Source organism: Carassius carassius, chromosome 19 (assembly GCF_963082965.1).
Source record: "Carassius carassius chromosome 19, fCarCar2.1, whole genome shotgun sequence".
Taxonomy (NCBI): Eukaryota; Metazoa; Chordata; class Actinopteri; order Cypriniformes; family Cyprinidae; genus Carassius; species Carassius carassius.
This window is the reverse complement of record NC_081773.1, coordinates 26,390,118-26,404,022: the sequence shown is the minus strand read 5'-3', so window position 1 is coordinate 26,404,022 and position 13,905 is coordinate 26,390,118. Positions and strand designations below refer to the sequence as shown.

Here is a 13,905-nt window from a genome sequence, read left to right as displayed (position 1 = left end):
TATTGTTATTTTCTAATAGTAAATTACAATTATTATTTTTGACTTTTCAATTCTTTAAAATATATTAATATAATATAATATAAGCTTCCTGCTAAAAAATACTGTATAAAAATACTACTAATAAATTAATAAATAAGTACCAATGTTGATATACAATTTTTTAAATAATATAATATAATATAATATAATATAATATAATATAATATAATATAATATAATATAATATAATATAATATAATATAATATAATATAATATAATATAATATAATATAATATAATATGAGTAGTACAGGGCTTAAAAAAATCCCTCTGATCATATTTTTATTGAAACCGTCGAATCACATCACAAATCATACCGAAATGATTGCAGGAGTCATCTTTCTGAATCATGGACAGAATCAGCTCAGATGATTCACTTGCTCAACTAAAGTGCATAATATAATATCAAACTCAAAATTAGTAAATAACTTTTAATTTGTTCAAATAGCTAAAATAGCAGAAAATGATATGAGGAAACGCTTTATCGTCAGAAACTGCTCACTTGTAAGTTTTGGAGGCCATGGTGTTGGCCACTGATAAACTTGCGGCAAGCCGGACTTGAGTATCACTGATGAACACTGTCTGCTATCAGGATCAGGATCCAGTAGCATGCTTTAACATTATCAAAGGCAAAACCATAATCCCCAGAACATCCTCCCTACTTATTTTTAGCTTGCAGTGTCATGACCCTCCGCTGTTTTTACAACAAAAAAAACTTTGGGAGAAGTTTGGAGATGATTGTCAGCGTGAGAACTGGACAAGGACAAGCAGAGAGGATTGTTCTGTTAAAGTGGAAGCAAGAGAGAACCGTACCTCCTCCATTTCAAACGAGTCTCTGGGCTGGCTGAGCAGATGGGCTATGTGTGGGTTGGGCAACAGGTTGGACGGTTCTTTATCTAGGGTGGAAGTGATGGTATCCTGGCACTCAGGTTTCTTGAAGTCACTCTCGTCGGACACCCGACTGATGTTCACCTGGACGGGGGAATGTGGCATGTGTTTATCCAGAGCTGGTGTCTCAGTGGACTGGTCACCATTCATTAACGTAGAGTCCTTGGGCAAAGGTTCTGGGAGGTCTCCATTGACTGAAGCCTCTGAGATACTTTGCTGGGCCTCTTCAGTCACTGTGGCCAGAGATGAATCTTTTTTCCTAAAGCCTTTCTGCTGTGGTTTGTGCTCGGTATCCATGAGTCCGGCCCGTGCGTCAGAGATTGCACCTTCTGTGTTGTCAGTGTCAGGCGCTGAAAGAGGTTTGGCTGCTCCTTCCATGGCAGAGGCCAACAGGTTCTGTTTCGTAATGTTCCGTTTTAGGATCTTGGCTACATTTAGAGCGGAATTATTCCTTTTTAATGGAGTGGGGGTTTTAGTCTCCGTGTCGCCACTGCAGATTCTCTCCATGGGTCTTCCAGACACTTGGGAGTAGATCTCAGAGAAGACGTTTGCCACCGTGGCCAGAACTTCTGTTTGACGGAACCGACCTACAGAAAAAGAAGGAGAGCTTTAGAACAGACCATTTCCTGCTGGTTTCCAAATGCAAATTTTATTTACTCTTCATTAAAAAATTAAAGAAAAAAAATTAATAAATAAAATAAAAAAACACTAGAGAAACGGTCAATTTTAAACAGTGCTTCCTGCAATTACTATGGCAATTTAAAAAAAGTAATATTTAAAAAACTTAAAGTAATAAAATTTACAATTTATTATATTATATTGTAATATAATATATTCTAAACATTATGTATTCTAGAGCTCTAAACAAACAATAATTTATTGTTAATATAATATTATAAATTAATTTTATATAATATTATATAATATAATATAATATAATATAATATAATACAATAATATAATATAATATAATATAATATAATATAATATAATATAATATAATATAATATAATATAATATAATATAATATAATATAATATAATATAATATAATATAATTCTGAATTGTAAAGAACTTCAACAAATAAATAAACGAACAAACGAATGAATGATAACTGACAAATAAAATAATTTCTGAAATGGATTCCATAGGAATCATTGACAGAATTGGCTCAGATGATTCATTTGCTCACCAAAACCGGTCAGATTCAAAATGAGTCAAGAACCGTTTCTGTTTAGGGTCTGGCCATATATACAGTTGCTCTAAAAATTTTGGCGAACAAAATTGAGTCACTACAATCATAATCCGTGCAATTTGGAAAATTCAAAAATTTCAGGGCTTCCTGTTGCAAAAAAAAAAAAAAGATCCTGTACAAAACACGATGGTGTTCAAGTCCTGTACAAGACTTGATGCTCTTTATCAACATCAAGCTCATCATTTGTTCTGTCAGACATAAAGGTAAATGATTTGACAATACTACAGGCATGTATTGGAATGATAACAGGTGATAAAAAGCCAGTGATGTGTGCTGTTCAGAAATCAATAGTCTTCATTTATCTCCTACAATGCAGCAATGCTGTCTGAGTCAGCGGTCAGGAACTGCATGCAGGACTTATGCCAGAAAAAGAAAAGAGGAACAGAGCACATGGCTTTCTGTAAGAGAGGGACAAGCACGTCCGATTCGAGATCTCAGCCCCCACAGACGAGTATTTGGGGAGGAGGAAGCAAGACTTATGTAAGAAAAGTCAACGAGACATGGGAGAACAAACCCACTGAACACTTCACTGTAATGTGAATAAACATTCACATACACTTCTTGGTTGGAATGCCTGTCTAGTGGGTATTAGCATAAACTGTTGGTCTTAAGTGAATGTAAACAAGTGGCAGCAAACAATAAATAAAAATAATAAAGTCTCAGAACATCTGCAGTAATAAACTTATAGACCTGATGCTTTTAGTAATATTATTTGTTCGGTAACACTTTAATTTAAGTTGTCCTTATTACAATATAATTATACATTTAAGTACTGAGTAATATTATTTGACTACATGTGCTTACTATATGGTTAGGGTTAGGATTAGGGTTACTTGCACGCAATTGGATAATAGTAAGTACATGTAACGTGCAACAAGAACACCTTAAAATAAAGTGTTTACTCTTAACATAACATCATAAACCATTTGCTCTGTTGCTCGTAATATGTTTCCTTGTTCTTGTTCTTGTTATTTTATCATTTATTAAATAATTGCTTTACAGTAATTACTTGTAATTTGTAACTTATTAACTTATAATTGCTGTAATAATTACTTACTGTAAGTACTAATATAATGTACTATGTAATGATTACTTGCGTCAATATTTATTGAAATTAATTTACGATTTACAAGTGACAAATTGTTATATATATATATATATACCTTCTCATTCAAAGAGTTTTCTTTATTTTCATGACTATGAAAATTGTAGAGTCACACTGAAGGCATCAAGGGCTATTTGACCAAGAAGGAGAGTGATGGGGTGCTGCGCCAGATGACCTGGCCTCCACAGTCACCGGACCTGAACCCAATCGAGATGGTTTAGGGGTGAGCTGGACCACAGACAGAAGGCAAAAGGGCCAACAACTGCTAAGCATCTCTCGGGGAACTCCTTCAAGACTGTTGGAAGACCATTTCAGGTGACTACCTCTTGAAGCTCATCAAGAGAATGCCAAGAGTGTGCAAAGCAGTAATCAAAGCAAAACCTAGAATATGACATATTTTCAGTTGTTTCACACTATTTTTGTTATGTATATAATTCCATATATAATTCCACATGTGTTAATTCATAGTTTTGATGCCTTCAGTGTGAATCTACAATTTTCATAGTCATGAAAATAAAGAAAACTCTTTGAATGGAAGGTGTGTCCTTTTGGTCTGTACTGTATGTATATAAAATATAGACACACACACACACACACACAGAAATATATAGACTTCATACATTTTTATTAATTAGTTTTAATTTTTCAATTAATACCTACAGTTAAACAAAATTAAAATAATAAATGTTACCTTGAACACTGGCTGGAATAAAAATAGTTTACGTTTTTTTTTTTGTTTGTTTGTTTTTTTTAATAATGAAATATGTTTTAATTTCAGTTAACTATAATAACATACATATAAATAAAAATACAAAGACAGAGAGACAGATGGATAGATAGATAGCTAGACAGATAGACAGACAGACACAGACAGACTGACTGATTCTTAAGTTAGATGTAAGTTTTTATGGTTCTTTTCTTGGTTTGGAATGACATAAGGGAGAGTAAATTATAACTGGCATATTAATGATTTTGAAATTTAAATTTTGTCCCAACAGTTCAATGTCAGGCTAGTTAAAGTCAGCAGAATGTGCACAAGCTTTAACTAAAACTAAGCTGCAAAACAATCCTGAAGCAAAAAGCAGTGCACTCCCAATCAAACAAGCAAACAAAAACAGGCCGTATTACAGACTTCAGACATCCCTACCCTCACCCAGGCGCTTCCTGTTCCGCTGCTTTGTCTTGGCTCAGTGAGAATTATGCAAATGTAGGCCAATTCACAAACTGGCACAGAGCTGGCACACAGGCCGAATCCTGATGTGAGCGGATGGCAGAATCAGCTCTGCTTGACACTTTCTCTCTCTGTTGTCGTCTGTCTCTCCCTCTCGTTTCTGTGCACATGGAGGACAATGGCTTCATTGTGTTCTGCTTCTATTGAACTGAGTCTGTACAGCACTCTTAGTTGATCAGAGAGTGTTGGAAGGCTCAAAGCTCAGCGTTTGCTTGAAGATACATAGTTATTGACAAATTAGCACAAAGCATTCTGCAATGTGATCTTAAAATTAAAACCACTTCTCCTTTAGGCACCTCAACTTCCCTCAACTCTTGCCTGGCTGTCTTTGTCGTTCTTCTTTATGGTTAGATACATGCATCCAGTTGCACAAGACTGTCTAGTGAGAATCTCTTTCAAAAAGCTGTTCTCCAAGATTGCACCACATAGCTCTTTCCATTTACTGATGAAATTTGAGCCGCTGAAGAAGAGGTGGATTAATTTGTGGATTAATTTTCGCATCACAGAGCATCACTCCCGAAATCGAAAATGGGCAAAAAGGCGGGCGCTAGCTGCTGAAACCACGCCCACCTAACTCGACGGCGGTGACAGCAGCGCAATCCACCTGTCACTCAAATGGCCTAGCTATATAGACCAAAATACTGTTTTTAACCAGGCTGTAAATGTGTTTTTTTTCTGCTGTAAAGTTGGGCATTTTAACATGGGGAGTCTATCAATGAATTACAGTTTAAGTCACTTCCGTATGGGCTTCACAAGAGAGAGCGGGAGTTTGCCGCTTGGTTTTAACTGATGCTGTCTTCACGTGTCCCAAAATAATCATGACTAGGAAAGTGGGAGTAAAAATTGCATATGAAAGCAACGTGAAGTCGACCGCTGAAATAAGTCGAGCTCATAATCACAAGTGGGGCTTATAAAGTTTGTAATAGCATGCAATGGCACCATGTGTAAATTTTTATCGTGCCATTGTCCTGTCGGTGTAATTCATAAAGTGAATTTTTTATGCACACTATAACCAGATGACTGACATTTAAATAGAGTGCATTTTCTGTAAAGACAACAGGCTTGTACTAATAGTGGAGTGTTTATTCGCAAAGGCTAGCACCAGTATTGCTGGAGCTTGAGCTCTTGAAGCTCCGCCCTCTTGGAGCACCAGCTCATTTGCATTAAAAGGGGAAGAGACAAAAATTATGCGTTTTGGCTCATACCCTAAAAGTGCCAATTTTAACAATCTATAAAAAATGGGGGACATCAGAGACTTATTTTACAAGGTTTTAAAAGGTCCCCTTTAAATGAATTTATTTTAGTGGGACATTCTGTTTTAATAATATTTTAATATTTAAATTTAAAGGTAAAGTGTGCAATTTTATGCACCACAGGCAGCATTAAATGCACGTGAAATCTGTTTATAAAAGAACAAAATAATACAAATTATCTCAAAAAGTATTTATTATTATAAAAATTATTAAAATTAATTATAGTTACGGGGGTTTCATTTTGAATTCAACTTTATATTTTTAGGTAAAGTCTGACTAGTTTTGATATTTTTTTTTTAATTTAATTTTATTTCAAATATCTATGAAGTTATACATTTTAATGTCTTAATTTACTATTACTAATATTTCATGCTAGTTAAAACATTTTGAATATTTAAATATTTATTAAACTATTAACATTTTGAAGAATGACTTTAAAAAAACAAGAAAAATTAAATAATTGATTATTTTAAATTTGTAATACCAGTAATTGATACAAATGAAAAAAAAATAGTGGTCAAAAGGTATATATATATATTACATCGATAATTTTGATTGCATGTCAGAAATATACATTTAATTAAACACTAACAGACTAGAAGCAAACAAAATACAATGAAGATTTGTGAAATATTACAGAGATTATATAGGAAATTATAATAGATTATTGTAGGAGATTATAATAGGAAACCCGGAGTGGAGTTATTGGAGAATGTTTTGCATGTGAGCCAAAAGAGAAAGTAATTTCGAAAAGTAGACAAACGTATTAACTTATTTGGATAGAAGATTTCTATGACAAACATTTTTTATCTGAAATAACACGCACAATAAGACTGAGAACGTGCATTAAGAAAGTAAACTTTGTGTTGACTTAAAAGTTGTCCAGTTGCCTGGTTACAATGTTTTTTCTTTGCACCATAGCTAGTGAAAAACGAAACTATGATGTAATGATTATTATTTTTCAAATAAAAAAAGCAGGGGACAAACAGAAATGACTAATTGCTGTAAATGCTACACCCCTTATTGCAACTTGTAATATTTACTTTCATGCTTCCATTAATTTTGAACATGCACAGGCACGGTGGCTGAAGTACTATCAGATGCCATGGATTGTGTTGACAGCACGGTCTACATACTTGTCAGGGCATAGTTTGGGTTCTCCAGCTCCATGCGCTGAATCTGGGCTCCCAGGTAAACCTTGATGTCGATGCCCTTGGCGCTAGAAGAGGAGTTGAAGAAACGAGAAGGAATTTTTGAGGCGATGTCAGGCTCCTCAAGCCCAAAGCCGAGGTTGTACAAGATCTCCTCTGGATCCTCCTCATACAGGTCCAGAAGTTCTGACACGCTGCAGGAAAAACAACAAATATTAAAGACATACACCTTCATCTACATGCAAACAGACAATCGATGTTTGCCAAAGCAATTCATAAGTCACTGCATACAGAAGATCGTCAGATAAACTTTACCATGTGACTTACCAAGTACATTTTTAATGAAAAAAAAAGTACTCAAAAGTCAGCTAATATTTATAATAATATTTTGATATCAATATTGATAGATATTAATTGAAGAGGTACATCGTGCAATTTTCTGCACCATTAACAGTATCAGAAAGAATTACAATTTGTTTGTGAAAATAAAATAAAATAAAACTAAATAAACAAGTTACAGATCAAGGCCGGAAAAAACACTTAAGTGACACTTAAAAACAAAATATGAAACAAAATAATTTCATGAAATAAAGGCAAAAAATGTTATGTTCAAAATTATAAATCAGAAATGAGGGCAAAAAGTGAAAAAAATAAAATAAAATCACTAATGGCTCAGGAATGTGAAGTTTTGAGAAGACCTCTAGCAATGTTTGTTTGCAGATGCCACTTGGAAATATATTATTTGTATTTTTATTTTACAATATTTTATTAGAATTGGTGTTATCCAGCTAACCGATATGGGCATCAGTTTTCATACAAATATCTAGAGTGCAGTATAGCAGCATAATTCTGATATAATAAGTTTATATACAATAGCATTGGCTTTTTTAACGTGTGTATATTAGAATCTAGCTCAGTTATGTAAGAAATAGGTTGCCATTGACCACAAACACACCCACACACACACCCACACACACCCACACACACCCACACACACACACACACACACACACACACACACACACACACACACACACACACACGTATGGCTAAAATGAGTATAAAATATATCCCTTGCCCTATCACTGGTTCACTGGAGATTTTGCATGTGTTAATGACCACAGTCCATCATTATTGTAAAGTACAGTACCTGGACACAGTGGTGCTGCTCTTTCCAGAGCCTGTGGAGTTCATACTTCTGCCCTTCTGCTTGAACTGGCTCCTTTTGGCCTCAGCTGCGATTTCATAGCTGAGGAAAGAAGACAGTGACCAGCCTGTGACTAGACCAAAACGGAAAGAAATAGGAACATTTTGGAAGACCTACTTACCCATTGGCCACCATTTTTGTGCTGCTCTTCTGGAGGTGATTGGCTTTAGAGACATGAGAGAAAGAGAAGCTTAACTGTGCTGGATTCCTACCCAATGATACCACATTCCTTTGAACCCACCTGTCAATCTTTGACACAACAAGTGCAATTACCATAAGCACTGGCTGTCATTTTAGCATAGTGGGAGTTGTCAGAAATTCCTTACGAAAGAGCCTTATTCAACATTGTGATGATGTTAATATCCAAAAGTGATTTATTCAGTGGAGAACCATCCACTCCGGATGACAATCCACATTGTGGAACATTTTCCTCAGCACTCAGCACACAATGACAGAATTATATGAGCACACATCCTAACCTGCCAAATGATTCGTGTTACAAATCACATTAGACACCAGGTTTTAGTTCACTAAGGAGGACAGGATTGAACACAGAGATGTAGAGGACATTAGCCAGAGCTTTTCTGTCCTGAAGCGTCCTGTCTTACATGTACTCATCCATCAGCCTCAGGTAAAAATGCTCAACCTTAAATTTCCACAGAAATTCCAAGAACTGGCGCTGCCCGATTCCTGTGCTCTTGTCAATAAGAGCAAAAAGAGTTTCAGTGGAACTAGTCTGGACTTGTTTCTTCACATACAGACACACCGAAGGGTGACATCTGCTCGACTGCAATAACACAATAGCTTGTGGGGAGTCTGTGAAGAACGTTTTCACTTTAAACTAGTCATTCTAGAAGTGTAAAAATACTCCCACACATATAATATAATTTACCAGGAAAAAAGAGGTGCAATTATACATGCAAATACCACGAGTACTCTCAACAATAATAATATTTGTAAATGTTACTGATGCAAAGTTATAATTATTGTTTTAATTATTTGGTAACTTTTTTTTGCACAGATAGGGTCCAAAATGAACAATTATCAAGTACTAAATGTGAAAAAAATTATGCATCAGCATAAAATAATTCCTGATTGCAAATAATTGTCAGTTAACAACAGACTTCTGCTACATTTCTGACATTTGAGACCCTGTGGAATAAAAAGTGAGATGTAAAGTCACTTTTATTATTAAAGCCTTCCACACCCGTTAACACATGGGCCATTGGGTACACACCATGAAACCAGAGATAAGTTATCTGATGTGCCAAGACCAGTCTTTTAACCCGAGTATCACATGCAAGTGTGAGCATGCCGCCCTGTGTCCTTGTGCAAACTCAAAACAGCACATAATCCAAAGAGAAAGCAAAGACTAATCAGCACCAAAATCGACAAATGATATACTATGTTAACAATGGCAGCAGTCATTCTTGTTTGTCAGTCGGTTTTTATTAACCTCAAAATAGCTATGTGGAATTCTTGAAGTTCTTTGTCAGATTCCTCACAAAGGAACACAATTGAGAGAAATGATGTCTGATTGAAGAAGAAAGTGGAGAGTACTTACCCTCAGCTCCCAGGGACAGGTCATCTTCAAAGCTGCAGCCATTCTTCAATGGTCCTAAAAAAAAAAAACAAAGCAAAGAAAACAGCTTTCAGAGAGCAAACACTTTGCACTGACCCATCATGCCGAACAAGTGTTCATTTCCCATTCTCTTCCCCCATAAAAAAACACTCCAACGCATCCAAGTAACACTTCAAAGCACGAATGTGGCTTTAGCTCGCACGCACGGAGAGGTTAACGGTAAATATTTACTCTTAAGTGCAACTGCCTTACCTAAGTAGTTATCTGAAATAATGCCAATGCAGTTTTGAATGACCTGATCCATAACACATTATCCTGCTCTTGGAATCAATCCTGTTTAGCATTAAACTCTGAGGAAATGTTCGTCTAATCAGGCACTTCTTTGCCTGGAGTGTGTGGGGGTCTGCTATTGGCCCCAAAGCAGTGAGCGTGCATGTGTGTGTGTGTGCCAGTGAATGTGCATGCGCTGTAGTGCAGTGTGAGAGACCTTGCTCCAAAGTTCACAAGGAGTGGTAGAGAAAAGAGTCAGCAGGCAGTTGAGTAACTTTTTGCAGTAAAACCTACTTCAGTTCAGACTAACATAGAAATCTTCTGTGAATGCAGATAAACGCAGCAATTTGGTCTGAAGATGATGATAGACTCACCTCTGGACGGAGTGCCACTTTGTTCATCCAAAGAGGCCCCGAGAGGAGTCCTGTTGAAAGATCAGTAACACGTCATATCCTCTTTCTATTCGACAAATCTCTCCCTAAAAAATGTCACTCGAGCAGAAACACACACGAACACCTTTCCCTCTCTTGAAGTGTTACTTAGCAAAGCGCTGACACAGATTTTCTTGGCATGAACTTGTCGTCTCGACACTTACAAAATGCTGCCTTCGAAATCCCCTGCCACTTTCATCCAGACACCTGGAGATCCGAACGGCGTGAGAAAAAACACACACCACGTAAAACGAGGCTAAGAATAGCTCGCGCTCTGCCGCGCGCTGGCCATGTTTCACAACACCAGCAGCAGCACCAGCACCGAAATCTCTCTAGCTCCGGATATCCAGCAAACTCTCGGCAATAAAGACACTTACATTTCCTGTCAGGCTACAGGAGGATGTCGGTCTCGTGCGTGTTCTAATGAGCAGGAATTGGGAATAGGACAAGCACGAGGTATTTTTATTGACCTAGTGTGTGGCGTTGATGCTCAAACATGCTGCATCTGGGTGGAATTTACACTAGGTGCATTTGATTAAATCAACTGTAAAGGATAAGATCAGCCTCAAAAATGTACTCATAATACCATCTCAAACTGGTTATTTACATTTAATAACAGCTATTTATTTTTCAGTAGGACACAAAATTAGATTTTTTTTTTTAAAGCTGTCAAAATGATTAATCACAGCCAAAATAAAATTTTATAAAATACAAAAAATAATTATTATAAATATATAAATGTACAGTAAATACATCTAAATATTTTCAAAATATATACCGAATGTGTGTGTATTTATTTAAGCATAATAAATATACACAGTGCACCCACATATATTATATAAACAAAGAAAAATATTTTGGATGTGATTAACCTTTGATTAATCGTTTGACTTATAGCACTTATATATATGATAGACAATTATATCTTACACTTTTATTACATATACTAAAGTTCAAAAGTTTGGATGCATTAAATCGATCAACAGTGACAAAGTTTTATAATGTTACTAACACTTAATGTTACACAAAATAAGTGTTGTTCTTTTTAACTTTCTATTCATCAGAATTGATGATGATTTTCTTGAGTACCAAATCAGCATATTAAAATGACTTCTTAAGGATCATGTGACAATGAAGACTGGAGTAATGGCTTCATCTATGCCATACAGGAAATACATTATATATTAACATATAATCAAATAAAAGTAGTTATTTTTAATTGTATAAATATTTCATAATATTTCAGTCTTAAGTTCTTCTTAACTTCTTAACAAATTTTGTGTTAAAATAAATGCAGGAATTGGTCCGCATAACAGACTTTTACAAACATTTGATGTTAAATGTTTGATTTGATGTGGGTCCATTTTAGTAGTTTTTCTTTACTCTGAAACAGCGCCATAACTTAATTCTAAACAAGTTGTTTATTCCTTCACTGTACCAAAAAAAAAAAAAGTGAGTACGGCACAAACAGCAATTAAATATGACATCATCAACAACAAACGGTTCTTACATGTTTTCTGTGAAAACGCAAGTAAATGACGTAAAGCCAAATTACCTGCATCATTCAAACAAACACACAGCTTCCTTCTAGATCACAAGATGACACGGTTGACAGGGACACGTACCAGAAATTCTGGAATCTGTGTTTTGTTTTTCACATGGAAGGTTTATGTTGGTCATGAAGGACGTATATCTACTAAGTAAATCAATGGCTTTTTCCTCCTACGCTTCAGAGCTTAAAAAAAAAAAGCAGCCTGGCAGTTCAGAGAGAAAGACTAAAAACTCTCAGAGGAAAACTTTAGCATTAATGGGCCCCAAAGGACTCAAACAAAACACCAAAAAACACCGGCAGCACAGAAAACAATGGTCAGTCCTCACAAGTAACGACTTTCCTGACTCTGAGAGAACCACGGTCTGAACCCACTGAACCATTCACACGATTCTTTTTAATTTACTGCTTGTCAGAGACACCAAAGACAACGAACAGAATGCTTTTCTATGCCGCATCTGAGCGTTTTGTTTACTTACCGATTCACGTCATACTGTGGCGTGTACACAGATCATTCTCACACCATTTGCATTTGTATTTTATGAGCAGCGAGTCTGTTAGCTAACTCACCTGCAGGTCCTGAGCCAGTTCTCTACTTGATTTGGTTTACGACCTGAGGAGAAAAAAAGACAAGTAAATGTTCCGTGTAATAAACAAATTAATTTCCCTAAAAGCAAAAAACGAGCAAAGAGTAAACAACAAATCTAACAGTGACGACTAACACGGAGTGGTTTTCTGAACTACCACTGTGGTCCGCGATTCTTTCGTTTTCCAGAAACCTTTATTTGTTCTTAATTGGTTTATCGTGACTTGAATGGAGAATCAAATGCCAAGCCGAGCAGCCAGACCTCTGTAAATCTCTCCCTGCTGTGTTCAAAACCGCATTACAGCTTCCAGCACACCTTCCCACAGAGCTTCTATAACCCTCAAAATCCCAGCATCGAGTTGGGAATCTCAGATATAAATGATCAAAATGACAACTGTACGGTTTGCATCTAAAACAGAAATATCATGCCAACTTTATTGCTGAATCTTTATAGTGAAATAAATGCTGACATTCAAAATGCAGAGTGTTATCTGTAAGCTTAATTCATGTAAAAGTATGGTAAAAGCAGTGACATTTAAAGACAATACAATCCATAATATGCAAATTACCTTTTTTTGTTTAAAAAATGCTTAAGTAAAAAAATATATGGTAATAAAAATAGAAATATTGCTGGTTATTAATATGCATTGCTATATTTAAAAGCACATACAATTAAAATAAATCCTTTTAACTTGAACTGTATGTATTTTAGCTACATTTCTACTTATCTTAGTTCTTGCAATAAATATTTTGAATCTACATGGCTGCTTGGTTAAATTCTCTAGTGTGTAGTATCTGTTAGTACAGAAACAAATAGATCTGAAGCGTTACACCATTAACAGAAGCACTGTACCTGTTTCTGAGGCTGTCGGAGTCTTATCCTCCATAGGCTGTTCAGACAGCGGCTCCTCTGCGCCCTGGTCCTGAGACTCAGAAGCTTGCCAGGAGCCTCGGCTCTGAGCCCAGGCCATCCTCTTGACTCTGGCAGGGGGGGACTCGCACTCCTCCATGTCCTTAGCTTGGACAGGATACTACAGTGGAGGACGGTTCACCTGCAGAGAAGCGAAAAGGGACGGAGTCAGACCTGAATGACACGACAATAGCCAGTCCCCCTTCATCTCCAGAGGGATTGATAGAATAGTCTTGTGTCATATGAAGCAGATATGTAAGAATCTGAACGAAGTCATATTAACCAAAATGGTACACATCTTATGCTCATTTGAGCACTTTAAGAACAGAACTGCAAGAGCCAGCATGTCTTTAATGCATAAGCTGCAAATGAGTTTAAGGGTGAAAACAAAATGTGTAACAGACCATTTTTCACAATGTCTGCAATCACACATATACCCGATTCATGG

The 13,905-nt window shown here is 36.0% G+C and overlaps 1 protein-coding gene across 2 annotated transcripts in view; it reads right to left on the bottom strand.

Annotated features, from left to right (window-relative positions):
* Nucleotides 1-13,905, bottom strand: part of LOC132095481 (protein ITPRID2-like) — a 46,514-nt gene that overhangs the window by 14,057 nt on the left and 18,552 nt on the right. The window contains exons 2-9 of one of the 2 annotated variants that reach the window (XM_059500528.1): nucleotides 13,401-13,599; nucleotides 12,532-12,574; nucleotides 10,356-10,405; nucleotides 9,694-9,747; nucleotides 8,251-8,293; nucleotides 8,073-8,171; nucleotides 6,908-7,116; nucleotides 853-1,514 (exon numbers count right to left, since the gene is read on the bottom strand). In XM_059500528.1, coding sequence (XP_059356511.1) covers nucleotides 853-1,514; nucleotides 6,908-7,116; nucleotides 8,073-8,171; nucleotides 8,251-8,293; nucleotides 9,694-9,747; nucleotides 10,356-10,405; nucleotides 12,532-12,574; nucleotides 13,401-13,557 — 1,317 coding nt within the window. In that variant the 5' untranslated portion in view covers nucleotides 13,558-13,599. Of the gene's footprint in view, nucleotides 1-852; nucleotides 1,515-6,907; nucleotides 7,117-8,072; nucleotides 8,172-8,250; nucleotides 8,294-9,693; nucleotides 9,748-9,963; nucleotides 10,119-10,355; nucleotides 10,406-12,531; nucleotides 12,575-13,400; nucleotides 13,600-13,905 lie in introns of those variants that run through there. The other variant, XM_059500529.1, reaches the window with a different exon arrangement.